Raw genomic sequence first — 18,851 nt, forward strand, 5'->3', positions numbered from 1 at the left:
CAAGGGTGTCTAACTTTTGACCCTTCCGATATCAGATTCCAGCTCCCATCATCCCTGATTTTCTGTTACCTACAACCACTGGCAGAGGAAGGTGTGGGGAGTGGTTTGCTCTGGGTACCATCCCAGGTGGGGTGCCATCATGGCCGCCACCCCTGACATGCACAGCACGCCACCTTGACATGCACCACTCAGCCCACACACCGGGTGCCACATGGGCAGCGCACCACACCCCTGGGACGCACACCAGGCATGGCCCCACCTGTTCTCTGCTCCTGCACTGCCTACAACCTACCCTGAGGGGGTCAAGTGCCTTCAGAATCCTGGTCTGTTTCTTCTCTATCAGAAAGAACAGATAAGCCTCTTATGGTATTGAGTTCATACTTCGGTAACATACCTAAATGCTCAATGTAATATCAGGGTTTCAGCCATACAGTTTCTTTCTAAGATCCAGGGGCCGCCTGTCCTAACATGTGCCTCTGTATCTTTGACCCAACACTGAGAAAATGGCCCTATATACCTCCCCTTTACCCTTAACATCCTAAGCAGAACTTGCCAGCAGTTATTTCTCCAAACTCCTTAGTAGACCACACTTTCTGCTCTACAACCCCTCGGCCATTTCCCTGAGCAGCATGTTCAGAAACCACATTTTTGACCATTCGACCTACTGTTGGTTTTGTGCACTGAATCTGCTAGAGCCTGTCTTTGCAGAGCAAAGGAAGTGCCAATTCATTGAGGGTTTGAGACCCATTGGCCATCCTCACCTGGTTTAGCCAGCGAGTTGAAGCCATTTCCCAGGGTGTGGCTGTTTTCACCTGCTGGCAGCTTCTAGGAGCCACAGGTGAGAGCTGACTGCAGGGTGAGGACCAAAGGTGGCCAAACTACCACAAAAGGAGCATGACTTGTCCCCCACCAAAGGTACTACCCCTCCCCCCAACATCCCGTACAACATCCCATACAATTTGCCACTGTAAAATCACACATTCTTCAAGCTGTAACATTTGGAGTTTCTTACATACCTGTATGCAAGTTCTACTCAGCAGTACAGACCAGCAATCTTCCAAAAAAAAAAAAGGAAAAAAAAGTGAATTTCTAATACAGTGGTACCTCTAGTTACGAACTTAATTCATTCCAGAGGTCCGTTCTTAACCTGAAACTGTTCTTAACTAGAGGTGTGCTTTCGCTAATGGGGTCTCTTGCTGCTGCTGCGCCACCAGCACACAATTTCTGTTCTCATCCTGGGGCAAAGTTCTCAACTCGAGGTAACTCTTCCAGGTTAGCGGAGTTTGTAACCTGAAGCATTTGTAACCTGAGGCGTTTGTTACTCGAACTTGTTACTGTATCCCTAGTTGGAATGGCAGATGATGGCAAGATTTATAGAGAAGCATTTGCACTTATTACTCCTGATATCTTATGAAAGGAGCTGAAAGATGTACGTTATGCTTTATGTCTTGGCTTAATCAGTTGGCCAACAACATCTGACAAGAAGACATCCTTTTACTGGCTGTCAAGATAGCCATCAATGAGTTTAAGAGGCGATTCTAGCCATGAAAGTCTTTGTGTTCCCTAACATTTAATTTCCACAACCTAGCACCCTTACTAGCTGGAATAGAATCTAATAATTCAGTGCTATGCTTCTCTTGGAACCAACACTTCATATAGCAGAGTTCAGCTGCTGGAATTATGCTTAGTGTTACATAAAATGCAGTATTTAAAATCACATTATGTTTGAGTTGTAAAAATAATAATATAGTTTTCTGTGATGTTTTTCCACACAAGGGTGGGGCAAGCTAGGTCTTGTGACTTAGATTACAAGTGTTAGGGCTGTAACTTGAGTATTATGCCAAAGTTTGCATGTGCTAATAGGGTTTGCCTCAGAGCAAAGATGAGCAGAAACAGCACACAGGCAGTGTCTCTCTCTGGGCATTGGCTGAAGCACAGAGGCAAACAAGAGGGAGAGAATACTTTGGTTTCTAGCTGGGTAGCTATATTTTCTTCTGTAAATATGTTTAGAATAATCACACTAGGATCAGTGTAGATAGAGTTTGTAAGACTGGAACAATTGCAAAAGATTTATTGTTTTTGGAACCAAGTTTCAGCAAGGAAAGCTTGAAAACTTATTTTTCTTGTGTTGAAGAATTTATTCTGCACAAGAGTCAGATTAGAGAGAAATATTCTGCTCACAATATATATCTGGCAATAACCAAAAAGTTAAAAATTCATAATAGTCATGCAAATCTTTGGCAGAGCAACCAATGTGACTTTGCAGAGGAGTCTACATTTCATCCATGGAAAAGTCAATGATTTCTGCGTACACCTCTTTTCATCCCTTATTGAGATAAGCAAGCTATATCATCACAGCATAAAGAAATATTACAGCATTATTATGCAAGGATCATAAGCGGATTTGAAATAGGACGGTCCATTTCCTGTCCGTTGTCTTCCTCCACATTCAAAGCCCTCTGGAGAATGACCTGCAGGCTCTCCTTGGATCGACCTCGCTTCTTCCTCCCAACCAGAAAATAGATCAAGGGGTTAGCACTGCTGTTTAGGGTGGCACACAGAAAGGCATAATGGTGTAGATCAGGAATGTCAAAAGCTAGAAAATGATTAAGGGCAATAAGGGCATCAAGTGGAAAAGCAAGTACGAGGAAGAAGAGAAGAGTAAGTAAAATAACCATTAAAAGCCTTCCCCGCTTTCGCTGGCGTGATTTAAAGCAGATTTTGATGAATAAGATCACCGTTGAAATTGTCATCAGTGCAAGGCAAAGCAGGGCAGACAAGAGTAATTGGAGGCTTGCTGTGATGTAATAGCTAAATATGCTAAATAACTGGAGAATGTAGAGAATTACGGTGAACAGAAAGCAGAGGACCCATATGAGGGAACACACAGTGGTGGACAGATGTGTCGGCCGGTGGCACCAGTGCCAAATAGGGAAGAGCACAGACACACATCTGTCAATGCTGATGGCTGTTAGGAGAAGTAGATCAGTGTTGTACGTGAACATTAAGAGGTGGAGAGTTATCAAAGAAGCATCTTTGCCTAGACGAGTCAAAGCAATACAATGATATATCTCTACAGTCATGAGGAAGGCAAAGTCAGCAACAGCCAAGTTCAGTATGTAGGTGGTGAACTGGTTCTTCTTGGTGCAGAAGCTAAGAAGCCAGATGGTGGTTCCATTTCCCAAAAATCCAGCACAACAGATAACCAAACTGAAAATATAGAAAATAGCTTCTTTCAATGGATTATGCCAGTCATTTTCTTGGCCAGTATATGAGCTATTATCATGCTCATAACCTGTCCAAGCCTCCATATTGGAACTGGAAGTCCAGCTGCTATTTACCATCATGCTCACTTGCTCCTTGTGGGATCCTTATCTCTTCTTCTGGAGTATGAGTGCCCGCTAAGAGAAATAAAATGTTACAAGGAACATTTCAAGTGGAACAGTTCAAGTGGAATTCCATACATGACCCAGAATGATGTTTTCTTTTCAGTTTGGCTTTGCTCAGAGACTTGAGGGCAGTGCAAAGGAATCAGAAAAGGTCATTGTAGTCTATGCTGTCTTCCTTCAATCAAAATCCACTCCCATCAATAGGCACTCTAGCAGATCCCTTTCAATATCCTTCCAGAATAGATGCTGTATAGAGGCATTTCCCTCCAATAACCTATAAAAATAAGATTGGTGGAACATTTTGATTGCCAATGGACACAATGACCCATCACCAATCCTCTGGGAGACAAATGTCAAAGTAGGTATGGCTGAACCTAACCAATTCATTTCCATTTGCCTCATTAAATATATCATCATCTCTTTACAAAGTATTCATTATTTAGTCTCCCTTTATTCATGTCCAGCCCTTTTGAGATACCATATTGATTTCCACCCCATCCACCCACATCTACTTTCCCTCTTTCTCTTGAGCCAGTGTGGTGTAGTGGTTAAGAGCGGTAGTCACGTAATCTGGGTAACCGGGTTCGCGTCTCCGCTCCTCCACATGCAGCTGCTGGGTGACCTTGGGCCAGTCACAGTCTCTCAGCCCCACTCACCTCACAGAGTGTTTGTTGTGGGGGAGGAAGGGAAAGGAGAATGTTAGCCGCTTTGAGACTCCTTAAAGGGAGTGAAAGGCGGGATATCAAATCCAAACTCTTCTTCTCTTCTTCTTCTTCTCTTCCACCCATATGAGAAGGTCTGAAGCTCATGGAGAACATGTCTGCTTTGTATTCAGAAAGTACAAAAACTGATCCCTAGCATTTCCAGGTAGATATGGGAATGTCCTCCCTGAACCATTGAGATCCACTACCAGTCAGGGAAGATAATAATAGTCATTCAGTATCATGCTCCCACCTAGAGCTGAGCAAGAGACTCTTAATCTCAGGGTTGTGAGTTGGAGCACCACTTTGTTTGAAAGATTCCTGCATTGCAGGGGCTTGGTGTATATGGTCCTCGTGTTCCTTTCCAACTCTACAATTCTGTGATTTTATGATGTATTCTACGATACCTGCAAAAACACACAATGTACTTATTGACTCTGGATCCCATGTTCTCTCTCCCCCCTAAGAATCTGCCTTAAAATGAGACTGATCATTGGTCCATCCAGTTCAGTATTGGTCACATTGACTACCAGACACTCCTAGGGATTTCAAAGAAGGTTGTCTCTGATCCCAGCTGGAGACTAACATGGAGACATTCCATATGCAAAGCACTGATCTACTTGGCCATTTCTTCCTATGTCTTTTCCCATGCATGCTTCTAATTTGCTCTGTCACTAAGCTTCACCCAACCACCCAGAGGGTACTTATTTTACAACTTGCTGACAAAGTATGGATTGGGAGTCTTCAGATATGGTGATCAGAAGACAACAGAGACAAAGTATCCTGCAACAGAATGGTAGGTACTAAGGTCTTAGCAAGGCAATGGGGCACCAATCATTCCTCAAAGAAAAATGGGAAATCTTACCAATCTCATGCCGATCCCACCCATTCTTTGTCTTGGCTTAAGCCGTTTCCCTGCCTCATGTAGCAAGATCATGTTCTTTGAGTGGTTGTGAGGATAAATGCCATCTGGCCTAGGAGGAGGAGACTCTTGTCATTTAAAGACCTATGTCCCCAAATGCCAGTTTGTAATGAGTACTGAAGGGGAAACTGAACACATGTCTCATGTGCTTCTTTATCTGTAACGGCCAAATAAAACATCTCAGGACCTTTCATGATAACAGATAAAACCATCCTTGCCCTTTAACAGCAAAAAACATTTGCCCAATATGCACATTTTGTAGGGAGGGGGTGAGCACAGAAGGGAAAATAAGATTTTCTGAAATGTCTTGCTGTTTCTTCCCTGTGTAAAATCATAGGTTCTTAAGGATGTTAAAATGAGTTTTTTAAATTGTAAAACAGAAAATTTAATAAAAATTATAAAAAGACTCCTGTAGACTGGTGACTGGGAGTAGCCTCTGAGACCATATAACACCGGTCTTGAAACACCTACACTGGCTCCCAGGACATTTCTGAGCATAATTCAAAGTGTTGGTGCTGACCTTTAAAGCCCTAAATGGCCTCAGTCCTGTATACCCGAAGGAGCGTCTCCACCTTCATCGTTCTGCCCGGACACTGAGGTCCAGCGCCAAGGGACGGATGAACGGGCAATGAGAGTGACAGTTCTTTTCTAGCTACATGTCCCTGAAGCCCACTTTAACTTAACCCGGCTGTCCTCCTTAACAGGAGATTGGGTAAGGCAGACACCCAAGATATATGCCAATACCATGTGTTCTTTTTAAAACTGAAATTTTATTAAGAAATTTTGTAATACAATGAAAAACAAACTGCATACAATATGTGGGTGGGGCACAGAAGAAAAACTGAGATAACAAAAGACATGACTCCTCCCTTTGTAAAGTAGGATACATTTCAGCTACACAAACCTCAAAATTTTCAACAAAACCCCAGTCTCTTTTTCTGGTGAGCAATAGTCATCAATGCAGTGCAAGGACACATTACAGCCAAACCAAAGAACTCTTATGAAAGGTTCCTCAGTGGGTTCGAACAAGGAGGGTCCATTTCCTGTCTGTCATTCTCCTCCTCATTCAAAACCCGCTGGAGGATGGCCAGTAGACTCTCCCTAGATTGACCTCCCTTCTTCCTCCCAACTAGGAAATAGAGGAAGGGGTTCACACAGCTGTTGAGAGAGGCACACAAAAAGGCATAATGGAATAGACCAGAAAAATTCAAGCCCACGATGGATACAGCAAGAAGAAGGGCATTGAGTGGGAAAGCAAGCACGAGGAAGAAGAGGAGTGTAAGTAAAATAACCGTAAAAAGCCTTCCCCGCTTTCGTGGATGTGATTTAAAACAGACTTTGATGAAAAGGATCACAGTTGAAATTGTCATAAGTGGGAGGCAAAGCAGTCCAGTCAAGACATATTGGCCGGTTTCTGATAACCAATATGGAAAGGTGTAATATTTTTCAAGAATGTAGAGCATTATGCCAAGCAGACAGGAGGGGACCCATATGAGGGAACACACAGTGGTGGACAAATGGGTCGGCCGGACACACCGATGCCAAATAGGGAAGAGGACAGACAAACATCTGTCAATGCTGATGGCTGTCAGAAGAAGTTGGCCAGTGTTGTATGTGAAGGATAAGAGACAAAAAGCAATACTATGAAGAACATAATAAGGAAACCGAGTAAAAAAATAGATCTCTAAGCTCAGGAGGAATGCAAAGTCAGCAACAGCCAAATTAAGGATGTAGGTGGTGAATGGTTTCCTCCTAATGTGGAAAACAAGAAGCCAGATGACAGTTCCATTCCCCAAAAATCCCACACAGCAGGTAACCAAAATGAAGACATTTAGTATAAATACTACAAATGGGTCATAATGGGAATCTCCTTGGTCATTAGATGAGCTATTGTAAGTGTCATTATACTCTTTATATGTCACAGCAACCACAGTAGATTGCAAAGTCCCATTGGTATTTATTTCCATGTCGAATGACGGCGTGTGGAATCCTTGTCACCTCTTCTGGAGCAGAAGTTTCCTCTAGGAAAATATCACAAAGATGTTTGACTCAGCTGGAATTCTGTGCAAAACTCAGAATTGTGAGAGCGAGGAGCCCATTGAACAACATATAAACCCACCACATCTGTCTATCAAGTCAAAAGTCAAATATGTGCAGTTCTCTGCAATATAACTGAATCCCCCACATGGGCCACACCCCTCTGGATTTTTTCTCATTGAGGTTTTTTTGGACTTTAATGTGTTAGTTTACCTGGAAACTTGGTTTGATTGGTGGCAAGAGAAGAAGTCAGTACAACATTCCCTGGTCTTCTGGCATTATTGTCTGATACGTAATGTCTCTCCAAAACTGAGGTTCAGTCATATTTCTTTTGCTATGGCCAAGCTCATCATTCCTGCTTAGGAAGAAACAAAAGGAAAGCCAAACCCAGCAGGGTATTTGAGGATGGGGAATACCCTATCTCTATCCTACTTTCCAGAGATATGACGACGCTCTCTTGAAAAACCGATACCGACTGAGTTAGGAAATGAAAGACGGGGACAAATGTAATAGTTCAAACTCCAGAAATTCCACGGTAACCGGTGACAGCAGCAACTGAGACAGAGCGATGCGACCCCATTACTCTCAGAGTGAGGCTAATTTTGGAAGGCAAATGGGAAGGGAAGTGAGGTGAGGAGGCGCTGCCTTTGGGAAGGGTCCACAGCGGGAATGAAGGGTGTGCATGAAAGGATCTAGAGTGGTAGCTGGACGGGACCTTGTAGGTAAGGAAGAAAGCCTGAAGAGAAGAGGGTGCTTGGAGGGACCTCGGGGATTGTCCCAAATTCTAGACAACCCTAAACGCCCTTTCTAAGAAGTGAGTGAGTCTATTGAGCGCAGACTTCCTTTGCAATGATCAAGTCATAGGGTTGCACAGAGAGAGATCCCAGGACACGACAAATATCCGAAAGGAGAGTGATGAGGATTTGTCACAGGAAATGGAATGGGGAAGGAACTAGCAGTTGAGGGAAGAAAAAGAAAAGGAGAGAGATTTTTATTTTTTTAAAAAAATTAAAAGTTGAGGTAATTTATTTTTAAATTTTATTTTATTAATTTTTCTTTTCTCTCAGTACAAATATACTTATAACATACAAGTTACATAAACCTCTCTCTCTCCCCTCTTTTGGACTTCCCTCAGCTTCCGTTTCTGATTTATTTACCTCTTTATATATTCTGCTATCTTCTACAAATACCATACATTTTCCTTTTATTACATTACCTATTCCCTGTCCATAAAATTGTGAATGCTTATTTAAATCCTACCATCAGATCAATGTTCTTCCTTTATTTCTGCAAATATAATATAAAAGGTTCCCACTCTTTTTTCAAAATCCCTGTTGTCCTTTTCCTGAAATTTCTGTGTCAGCTTTGCCATATCCACATAACTCATCAGTTTTTCTTGCCATTGTTCTTTTGCTGGAATTTCTCCAGTCTTGCAATTCTGTGCTAGCAGTATTCTTGCCACCGCCATTGCATACATAAATAGTGTCCTTTTCTCTTTTGGCAGGTCTTGCCCTAAAATATCCAACAGGATGGTTTCTGGTTTAACAAATGCCATTTTAAACATTTATTTTTAATTCGTTGTAAATCATTTCCCAGTATACCTTAACCTTTTTACAACCCCACCATATATGATAAAAAGTCCCTTCAACCTCTTTACACCTCCAACATTTCCTGTGTTCATTTTTATATATTTTGGCTAGTTTCACGGGTGAGATATACCATTTAAACAGCTTCATATAATTTTCCTTTAACAATATACAGTCTGTGAATTTCAAATTTACTTTCCAAAGTTTTGTCCTATCTTCACATTGTATGTTGTGGCCTAAATCTTATGCCCATTTAATCGTTACTGATTTCACTTCCTCATCTTTCATTTCCCTTTGCAAAAGGATGTTATACATTTTCTTTAATAAGTTTGTGTTCTCTTCTATTACTTCCTTTTGGAATTTTTAAACCGTGTATGGAAAGCCTTTCTTATTATCCTCACTTAAAATATCTTTTAACTGCCTATGATGTAACCAACTTTGTAGATGAAGAAGAAGACGAAGAGTTTGGATTTGATATCCCGCCTTTCACTCCCTTTCAGGAGTCTCAAAGCGGCTAACATTCTCCTTTCCCTTCCTCCCCCACAACAAACACTCTGTGAGGTGAGTGGGGCTGAGAGACTGTGACTGGCCCAAGGTCACCCAGCAGCTGCATGTGGAGGAGCGGAGACGCGAACCCGGTTACCCAGATTACGTGACTACCGCTCTTAACCACTACACCACACTGGCTCTCCAGTGTGTTCCTTTATTTCCTCATATTCTTTCAATTCCAGTTTCCCTTCCAGTTCTACTAACAATTCTCTATATGTCGGCCAATCTCCCTCCCCCCCCCCCAATGTTTTAAATGATAATGCCTCAATATGTGATAACCACCACGGTGTTTTAGGTTCTAATAGTTCTTTATATTTATCCCATACCTTGAACAACACTCTTCTTATTATATGATTGTGAAATCTTTATGAATTTTTGTTTTCCCGTACCATAGGTAGGCATGCCATCCAAACCTATTATCATGTCCTCCAAGTCTGTTATCTCTAAGGAGAGAGGTTTTTTTGTTTTTTTAAAAAATCCAATTTATTGTGGAAATAGCAAACTTCTATGCAGTCCCCAACCAAGCAGTTCAGGGACATTGTCCATAACATTTGATCTTGAAGAGTCTAGCTTCTAAATGTGAAGGATTTAGCTTTGTTACCTCTGCTCTGATCACCTTCTTGGTTGGAGGAAGCAAAGGAGGAACCAGATCTCGGTTTGCATGGAGAAGGTCCCAGGTGTCATTCTTGGTATCTGCAGGTAGGGCTGAGAAAATCACTGCCTGAAACGGTGGACAGGTGCTGCCAGCCAGTGCCAACCAGCATCTCCCACCTGGCATTCTCCAGATGATTTGGACTACAATTCTCATCATCCCTGACCATTAGTCATGCTGGCTGTGGGTAGTGGGAGTTGGAGTTAGAATCATAGAATCATAGAGTTGGAAGAGACCACAAGGGTCATCGAGTCCAACCCCCTGCCAAGCAGGAAACACCATCAGAGCACTCCTGACATATGGTTGTCAAGCCTCTGCTTAAAGACCTCCAAAGAAGGAGACTCCACCACACTCCTTGGCAGCAAATTCCACTGTCGAACAGTTTGCAGGGTTCCAGGTAGGGAAAAGGTGTGCTAGCCAGCAGGTCAAACGAGACCTAATTTTGCTGGTAAGGCTGTTTCTCCCAAACCTCAGCCACCTGTCACACACATGGTATCAACTGTGGGGCATGTAAGGAATACATGACTAGAAAGGAACTATCAGGAAGTAGGTTTGGCATGTGGAGCTCACTCTCAGCTGTTTGGTACAGGCAGCGAGCCCCTTTAAAGTTGTCTCTTTGCTGGAAGGATTTGGCTCCTGTAATTGTATATGACATAAAGGAGATTCCTGTACATTGGTACCTTGAGTTACAAACGCTTCTGGTTACAAACGCTTCGGGTTACAAATTCCGCTAACCCGGAAGTAGTTGCTCCAGGTTGCAAACTTTGCCCCAGGATGAGAACGGAAATTGCGCCTCCGTGGCATGGCGGCATTGGGAGGCCCCATACGCAAAAGTATGCCTCAGGTTAAGAACGGTTCCAAATTAAGAACGGACCTTGGGAACGAATTACCGTATTTTTTGCTCTATAAGACTCACTTTTTCCCTTCTAAAAAATAAGGGGAAATGTGTGTGCGTCTTATGGAGCGAATGCAGGCTACGCAGCTATCACAGAAACCAGAACAGCAAGAGGTATTGCTGCTTTCACTGCGCAGCAATCCCTCTTGCTGTTCTGGCTTCTGAGATTCAGAATATATTTTTTCTTGTTTTCCTCCTCCGAAAACTAGGTGCGTCTTCTGTTCTGGTGCGTCTTATAGAGTGAAAAATATGGTAAGTTTGTAACCCAAGATACTACTGTATCCTAATTTACTAGCTAGTTACAGGAAACAAAATCACTGCTTCAGAAGGGTTGTGAGTTTGAGCCCCACTTTGGTTGAATGTTTCCCGCATTACAGGAGCTTGGACAAGATGATCGTCATGGTCCCTTCCAACTCTACAATTCTGTGATGTATTCTACAAGAATTGCAACACACCATGCACTTATTGACTCTGGATCCCATGTTCTCTCTCTCCCCTAAGAATCTGCCTTAAACTGAGTCTGATCATTGGTCCATCTAATTCAGTACCAGACACTCCTAGGGATTTCAAAGAAGTTTGTCTCTGATCCCAGCAGGAGACTAAAATGGAGACATTCCATATGCAAAGCAGATGCTCCACACTGAGCTACTTGGCCATTTCTTCCTACGTCTTTAACCATGCATGCTTCTAATTTGCTCTGTCACTAAGCTTCACCCTGAGTGCTCACTGGAAGGACAGATTGTGAAGCTGAGGCTCCAAGACTTTGGCCACCTCATGAGAAGAGAAGACTCCCTGAAAAGACCCTGATGTTGGGAAAGACGGAGGGCACAAGGAGAAGGGGACGACAGAGGGCGAGATGGTTGGATAGTGTTCTCAAAGCTACCAGCATGGGTTTGACCAAACTGTGGGAGGCAGTGGAAGACAGGAGTGCCTGGCGTGCTCTGGTCCATGGGGTCACGAAGAGTTGGACACGACTAAATGACTAAACAACAACAACAAGCTTCACCCAACCACTCAGAGGGTAATTATTTTACAACTTGCTGACAAAGTATGGATTGGGAATCTTCAGATATGGTTTTCAGAAGACAACAGAGACAAAGTATCCTGCAACAAAATGGTAGATACTAAGGTCTTATTAAGGCAATGGGGCACCAATCATTCTTCAAAGAAAAATGGAAAAATCTTACCAATCTCATTCTGATCCCACCCATTCTTTGTCTTGGCTTAATCCGTTTCCCTGCCTCATGTAGTAAGATCATGTTCTTTGAGTGGTTGTGAGGATAAATGCCATCTGGCCTAGGAGGAGGAGATCTTGTCATTTAAATATCTATGTCCCCAAATGCCAGTTTGTAATGAGTACTGAAGGGGAAACTGAACACACGTCTCATGTGCTTCTTTATCTGTAACGGCCAAATAAAACATCTCAGGACCTTTCATGATAACAGATAAAACCATCCTTGCCCTTTAACGGTAAAAAACATTTGCCCAATATGCACATTTTGTAGGGAGGGGGTGAGAACAGAAGGGAAAATAAGATTTTCCAAAATGTCTTGCTGTTTCTTCCCTGTGTAAAATCATAAGTGAGAAGGTGAGTGGGATGCAAGGGCAGTTGGTTCTTAAGGATGTCAAAATGAGTTTTTAAAATTGTAAAACAGAAAATTTAATAAAAATTATAAGAAGACTCCTGTAGACTGGTGACTGGGAGCAGCCTCTGAGACCATATAGCACCGGTCTTGAAAGACCTACACTGGCTCCCAGGACATTTCTGAGCACAATTCAAAGTGTTGGTGCTGTCCTTTAAAGCCCTAAATGGCCTCGGTCCTGTATACCTGAAGAAGCGTCTCCACCTCCATCGTTCTGCCCGGACACTGAGGTCCAGCGCCGAGGGCCTTCTGGCGGTTCCCTTGCTGCGAGAAGCCAAGTTACAGGGAACCATGCAGAGGGCCTTCTCAGTAGTGGCACCCACCCTTTGGAACTCCCTCCGACCAGAAGTCAAAGAGAAAAGCAACTACCAAATTTTAGAAGACACCTGAAGGCAGCCCTGTTTAGGGAAGCTTTTAATGTTTAATAGGTTATTGTATTTTAGTGTTCTGTTGGAAGCCCACCACCGTGGCTAGGGAAACTCAGCCAGATGGGCAGGGTATAAATAAATTACTACTACTACTACTATTATTATTTCTTTCTACAGGTGAGAGTGACAGTTCTTTTCTAGCTACATGTCACTGAAGCCCACCTTAACTTAAGCCAGCTGTCCTCCTTAACAGGAGATTGGGTAAGGCAGACACCCAAGATATAGGCAAATACCATGTGTTCTTTATTAAAATGAAATTTTATTAAGAAATTTTGTAATACAATGAAAAACAAACTATTCTATGAAACAAGGAGAGAGAAAGAGAAAGTACAATTCAAAGTCCTGTCTCAGAAATATATCTTAACTTTTATACCAGACAGAAAATGGTGTGCCCCACCCCAGCTTTACCTGGGAGTTTATCTCACCCTGGGAGATCTCCCCTTCCCTGCTTATCAGTCAGGATCCTTCCCTAGCTGTCCATCACCCTCATCTGCATGCAATTATTTCCTGAACCCAGGACTCAGCCATGCAGTTGCAAATAAAATGTTTTAAGTTCAATAGACAAAGTGACAATAGATGGCGATGGAGATGCTTATGGAAAATTCAATGTATTTTTAAAAACAATTTTGAAAAAGCATTTTCAGAATGGTTTTTATTTATGTGTAGAGTACAGGACAACAACAAGAGAAAGCAGATCTAAACAGACACAAAAGCAGGGCAAAAAAAGAAAATACCATGCATCGTAATGTATATGTCAGCAGTTAATACAAGTGCTTGCCTCAATATGGTATCATTCTTTGCTTGTTTATGGAAAACAAATATAGACTGATTTTCAGGAAGCCAACTCTTCAGATAGCATTGTGCAAGTACAAAATGACAACCATCAAAAATACAAAACAGGTGGGTTTTTTTATATTAAAAAATAGGCACCCAAAATTCCTACCCATGCCCAAACTGGCTTACAACAACAAAAAACAGGAATGCATTTCAAACAAACCATACGAAAACAATCTCATAATAAAAAAAAACACACAACATAGTAATAATATCATGATAACATGGGAAAACAAAGATATAATATTATAAAATAAACTACCTGTCAATAGTATAACAAGGTCACCTAAACAGCATGTAGCCTCCAACATCAAAACTAACAGGGGAGCCTCCCAGTAACTCTCTCATTCAAGGGTATATTATTTTACAACCTAGAGACTAAGGTTAGATGAACAATCTTCAGATTTCTTGAGCACAAGACAAGAGCAGCCTGCTTGGATGTCAGGTGCTAAGGACGTGTGTGTGTGGGGGGGGGGGGAAATGCAGTATCAGTTGTGTCCCAAAGAAGAATGTACATTTTTTCTATGTTCAGTCCAGGTTGTGCAGATGATTCCAGCCGATCTTTGTTTTGACTATTTCAGGTTGTGTAATATAGGTGCACAGTGTGGAGCATTTTGAGCTGCAGGGCTTTATATCTCCATGGCCAACATTTCAGGGGCTGTATACCATGCGTGGGGGGGACACAGAAGAAAAATTGGGAGAAGAAGAAACATGACTCCTGCCTTTGTAGAGTGGGATACATTTCAACTGCACAAACCTCAAAATTGTCAACAAAACCCAATCCTCTTTTTCTCGTGAGAAAGAGTCATCAATGCAGTCCAAGGACAAAATACAGCCAAAGGACTCTTACGAAAGGTTCCTAAGTGGGATTGAACAAGGAGGGTCCATTTCCTGTCTGTCATTCTCCTCCTCATTCAAAACCCGCTGGAGGATGACCAGTAGGCTCTCCCTAGATCGACCGCCCTTCTTCCTCCCAACCAGAAAATAGAGGAAGGGATTCACATTGCTGTTGAGGGAGGCACACAAAATCGCATAATGGAGTGGAATGAAAATATTCAGGCGTAAAATTAATATATTGAGAAGAATGGCGTTGAGTGGAAAAGCAAGCATGAGGAAGAAGAGGAGTGTAAGTAAAATAACCGTAAAAAGCCTTCCCCGCTTTTGTGGGTGTGATTTAAAACAGACTTTGATGAAAAGGATCACAGTTGAAATTGTCATAAGTGGGAGGCAAAGCAGTCCAGTCAAGAGAAATTGAAAATATGCTGTGAGGTTATAAAGATAGGTGTTATCTGACATAAGGGGAGATGTTTCTCTGATAATGTAGAGGACTATGGAGAGCAGACCGGAGAGGACCCATATGAGGGAACACACAGTGGTGGACAAATGGGTCGGCCGGACACACCGATGCCAAATAGGGAAGAGGACAGAAACACATCTGTCAATGCTGATGGCTGTCAGAAGAAGTTGGCCAGTGTTGTATGTGAAGGATAAGAGACAAAAAGCAATATTCCCAAGAACATCATCTTTAAACCAAATAAAGGTATGGAACTGTAGGTTCAGGAGGAATGCAAAGTCAGCAACAGCCAAACTAAGGATGTAGGTGGTGAACGGTTTCCTCCCAATGCGGAAACCAAGAAGCCAGATGACAGTTCCATTCCCCAAAAATCCCACACAGCAGATAACTAAAATAAAGCCATGTATTATAGATTCGTCATATTCCTCATATTGGAAATTTCCTTGGTCATTAGATGAGCTATTATAAGTTTCAAAATACTCATAATTATCTGTCACAGCATCTGCAGCAGATTGCAAAGTCCCATTGATATTTATTTCCGTGTTGAATGACTGCATGTGGAAATGTTGTCTCCTCTTCTGGAGCAGAAATTTCCTCTAGGAAAATATCACAAAGATGTTTGACTCAGCTGGAATTCTGTGCAAAAAAAAAATAAAAATTGTGAGAGCGAGGAGCCCATTGAACAACATATAAATCGACAACATCTGGCTACCAAGTCAAAGGTCCTATATGTGCAATTCTCTGCAATTTATCTGAATCCCCCAGATGGGCCACCCCCCTCTGGATTTTTTCTCATTGAGTTTTTTTTGGCCTTTCGTTAGTTAGTTTACCTGGAAACTTGGTTTGATTGGTGCCAAGAGAATACGTCAGTACAGCATTTCCTGGTCTTCTGGCATTACTGTCTGATACGTAATGTGTCTCCAAAATTGAGGTTCAGTCATATTTCTTTTGCTATGGCCAAGCTCATCATTCCTGCTTAGGAAGAGATATCAGTAAGGGTGAAGGAGATGGACTGAGACAGAATGAGAAAGACGCCACCTTGTTTAGGGAAAGATTGATATAAAGTTTTATAGCAGTGAATTTCCCTTACCTACTGCACATTCATCCAGGTGGGTGGGGCTGTCTTCCAATGCAATAAGAGCAGGCTAGGAATGAATGAGGGTGTGCAGGAGGTTCTGAAAGAGAGTTCAGGCAGTAATGTCACATTTTTTTCTTATTACGTATAACTCAGTTTTCTTTTTGTAGTTCAGTTCCTAGGATTCTCCCCCAAAAAGAGAAAGCTTTCTGAATTGTCTATATTGGCTCCCCCCCTAACCAAGGAGGCTGTTTTTGATGGATGGGAAGCAAACACATGGGGAGGAGCAGGTGTTTACCCAAGTAGTAGAGGCACCTTTAAGAAGCAAACATAATTGATTGATAAACAAATGAACAGATACCCCTGGTGGTGGTGATTCAGAAGATTTATATTATTCTCCCCTCCAAATGCCCCAGTCATTTTCCTAGTGCAAGGAAACTGAGCATTATCATTTGGGCTGTTACTTTAGGTGCAACTGAGAGCTGGTGGCATCACACCTTCCTGGCTTTCAGCTTGGCCTTAATCCAGGCAGCTGTTTACATCCACATACCCTTCCTCCACAGTAGCCTCATACACAGCATGCTGGGAAGACTTCACAGTCCTCCTTGCCTACCAGATTCTCCTCTCCTGTAGTCCTGGGGTGATGGGGAAATTTCCAAGAACTGGCAAGTAACTAGTGTGGAGAATTGTGAAAATGAGTTAGGGATGTAACTAACCTTCACTTGTAAGGACCAAGAGTAAGGAAAGTGCTCTACTGGCATTCTGAGTGTTGACTCAAAGAGTGACCTATGGAAAGGGGAGAAACAAACCCTTCAGTGGGATAATTATTGTTTTGTAGCTTCACGCTAAGGGTTTAGTCACTCACAGAACAGATAAAGGAATTCAAGAATTCAAGAGAGTGTAAATGGCAAATACCAACTTTCCCAAGACTTCATTGATCAATCATAGGTGAATTGCCTGCACTGGACTTGGATCACTTGAAATGACCCAGTCTATTCTGTGTACCTGTTAAAATACATTAATTTCATTGTGTCTGGATATAATGTTTGATCTCTCCCTTGGCAAAACCTCAGGAAGTCACCTTCCTGAGTCTGAATCAGACTATTGGTCTAACAAGATCAGGACTTGTCAGTGCCACTCTGTAGCATTTTAAAAAGTGGTCTTTTCAACCCTACCTGGAGGTGCTGGGTATCAGCCTTCTGCAAGCAGTGCAGCTATGGCCTTTCCTGTGAATGTTTCACCCAACCTTCTGACTAACTGCAGATCAGCAGTCTTCAGAGATGGTAGGTGCAAGAGAACAAGGACACAACAACTTGCACTGGAATGACAGGTCCCAAGGACTTAAGAGACAGAAAATATGGTCCCACTCTTGCCCCAGGGGAAAATGTTAAATCTTACCAGTCTCACTCAAAGGTGCAAAACGGTCCCTCCTGTTCTTTGTCTGAGTTTAATTTGATTCTCTGCCTCATAGGGCAAGAGGATGCTCTTTAATTGGATATGAGATAATTATCAGTTCACCAAGGAGGAGGAGACTATTGTCATTTATGTCCCAGAAGGCTACAGTCATGGAGACTAGGTTTGTAATTGGTTCTGGGCGAAGCACCTCATGTCTCACGTACTTCTTTATCTGTACCATACAAATGGAATAAATCAAGACCTCATCTCCAGATTTCTAATCAAGGCTGTCTAAGCAAGATAACAACTTCCTGGCCTTTTAACGGCCAAAAGCATTTGTCCCTATGTGCCTTTTATTGGGTGGGGGAGTTGACTATTGGTGGGGAGACATGACTACCTAGGGTGGGAAGGAAGGTTGCTCTTGAGTAGGCCAACTAGTGTAGAGGGGCAAGGAGTCAGAGCCATTTGCTGTGACCCATGGAAGGGACCTGATCCACCAGGTCATCCATCAAGCCCCCCTTCATTAGCAGGCAATTCCATGGTAACCAATGTAATGTTTATTTCTTTTCACTTATTTCATAAAAATTATTCACTGCTTGATTGGAAAAAAAGGAAAAAAAACACACCCCAAAGCAGTTTACAAAAGAATGAGCAGAAAAATCAAGAAAAATCACAATACTTTAAAACATGCAAAAGTTAAAATACTGAAGCAGATTGAAAAGATGCTAAGCTTTGTTATGATATATTGTGTTTAAGGTAATATTATTTGAACTCCAGTTAACATTAATATCTACATTAGTACCTTGGGTTAAGAACTTAATTTGTTCTGGAGGTCCCTTCTTAACCTGAAACTTTTCTTAACCTGAGGTACCACTTTAGCTAATGGGGCCTCCTGCTGCCCCTGTGCCTCTGCTGCACGGTTTCTGTTCTCGCCCTGAAGCAAAGTTATTAACGTGAGGTACTATTTCTGGGTTAGCGGAGTCTGTAACCTGAAGCTTCTGCACCCTGAAGGGTCTGTAACCCATGGTACCACTGTATTTAATATCTATATGAAGCCATTGGGTGTGTTCGTTAGGAGTTTTGGATCAAGGTGTCAGCACTGTGATGATGTTGACACACAGCTCTCCTTTTCCCTAACATATGAATTGGGAAAGACTGCAAACTTTGAACCAGTGTCTTGATGCAGTAGTGGCCTGGATGAGGGCTGATCAACTGTGTTTGAATTCGAGGACAATGGGGGCTCTTTGGGCTGGGAGGGGTTCCCTATGTTTTGGAAATTGGCAAGTTACCTTTTCCGAGTGGGGTTGCACTCCCTTTGAAGAGGCGAGTGTAAAGTTTGGGGGTACTTTGGGTACATCTCCATCACTAGGTGCTCAGATGTCCTCTGTGTCCACCGTTCACAACTCTGGATCAAATTTTGGTTGACGCTTGTGCCAGGACATTTGCAAGTG

At 42.4% G+C, this 18,851-nt stretch overlaps 3 protein-coding genes across 6 annotated transcripts; all 3 read right to left on the minus strand.

Annotated features, from left to right (window-relative positions):
- Nucleotides 1-2,114: 2,114 nt before the first annotated feature.
- On the minus strand, nt 2,115-5,288 carry LOC310682196 (mas-related G-protein coupled receptor member H-like). Its single transcript, XM_083450696.1, has 2 exons — nt 4,956-5,288; nt 2,115-3,663 (listed from the first exon to the last, which is right to left on the minus strand). Exon 2 carries the CDS (start codon nt 3,345-3,347, stop codon nt 2,382-2,384), a length of 966 nt encoding a protein of 321 aa, XP_083306822.1. The 5' UTR covers nt 3,348-3,663; nt 4,956-5,288; the 3' UTR covers nt 2,115-2,381.
- A 474-nt stretch (nt 5,289-5,762) lies between these two features.
- On the minus strand, nt 5,763-12,345 carry LOC310682194 (mas-related G-protein coupled receptor member H-like). Of its 3 annotated transcripts, none has more exons than XM_083450692.1 (3): nt 11,919-12,345; nt 7,263-7,404; nt 5,763-7,073 (listed from the first exon to the last, which is right to left on the minus strand). In XM_083450692.1, exon 3 carries the CDS (start codon nt 6,977-6,979, stop codon nt 6,011-6,013), a length of 969 nt encoding a protein of 322 aa, XP_083306818.1. In that variant the 5' UTR covers nt 6,980-7,073; nt 7,263-7,404; nt 11,919-12,345; the 3' UTR covers nt 5,763-6,010. The 3 variants fall into 3 exon arrangements, with proteins under 3 accessions (XP_083306818.1, XP_083306817.1, XP_083306819.1); XM_083450691.1 differs by having other exon boundaries at nt 5,763-7,033; nt 11,919-12,344; XM_083450693.1 differs by having other exon boundaries at nt 5,763-7,033; nt 7,263-7,407; nt 11,919-12,344.
- A 2,048-nt stretch (nt 12,346-14,393) lies between these two features.
- LOC310682182 (mas-related G-protein coupled receptor member H-like) lies at nt 14,394-16,190 on the minus strand. Of its 2 annotated transcripts, none has more exons than XM_083450674.1 (2): nt 16,021-16,190; nt 14,394-15,526 (listed from the first exon to the last, which is right to left on the minus strand). In XM_083450674.1, exon 2 carries the CDS (start codon nt 15,485-15,487, stop codon nt 14,483-14,485), a length of 1,005 nt encoding a protein of 334 aa, XP_083306800.1. In that variant the 5' UTR covers nt 15,488-15,526; nt 16,021-16,190; the 3' UTR covers nt 14,394-14,482. The 2 variants fall into 2 exon arrangements, 1 of the variants encoding a protein (XP_083306800.1); XR_014513763.1 differs by lacking the exon at nt 14,394-15,526 and adding an exon at nt 15,789-15,902.
- Nucleotides 16,191-18,851: the final 2,661 nt, after the last annotated feature.

The sequence above is a fragment of the Podarcis tiliguerta genome, assembly GCF_965153285.1.
Source record: "Podarcis tiliguerta genome assembly, chromosome: 7".
Classification (NCBI taxonomy): domain Eukaryota; kingdom Metazoa; phylum Chordata; class Lepidosauria; order Squamata; family Lacertidae; genus Podarcis; species Podarcis tiliguerta.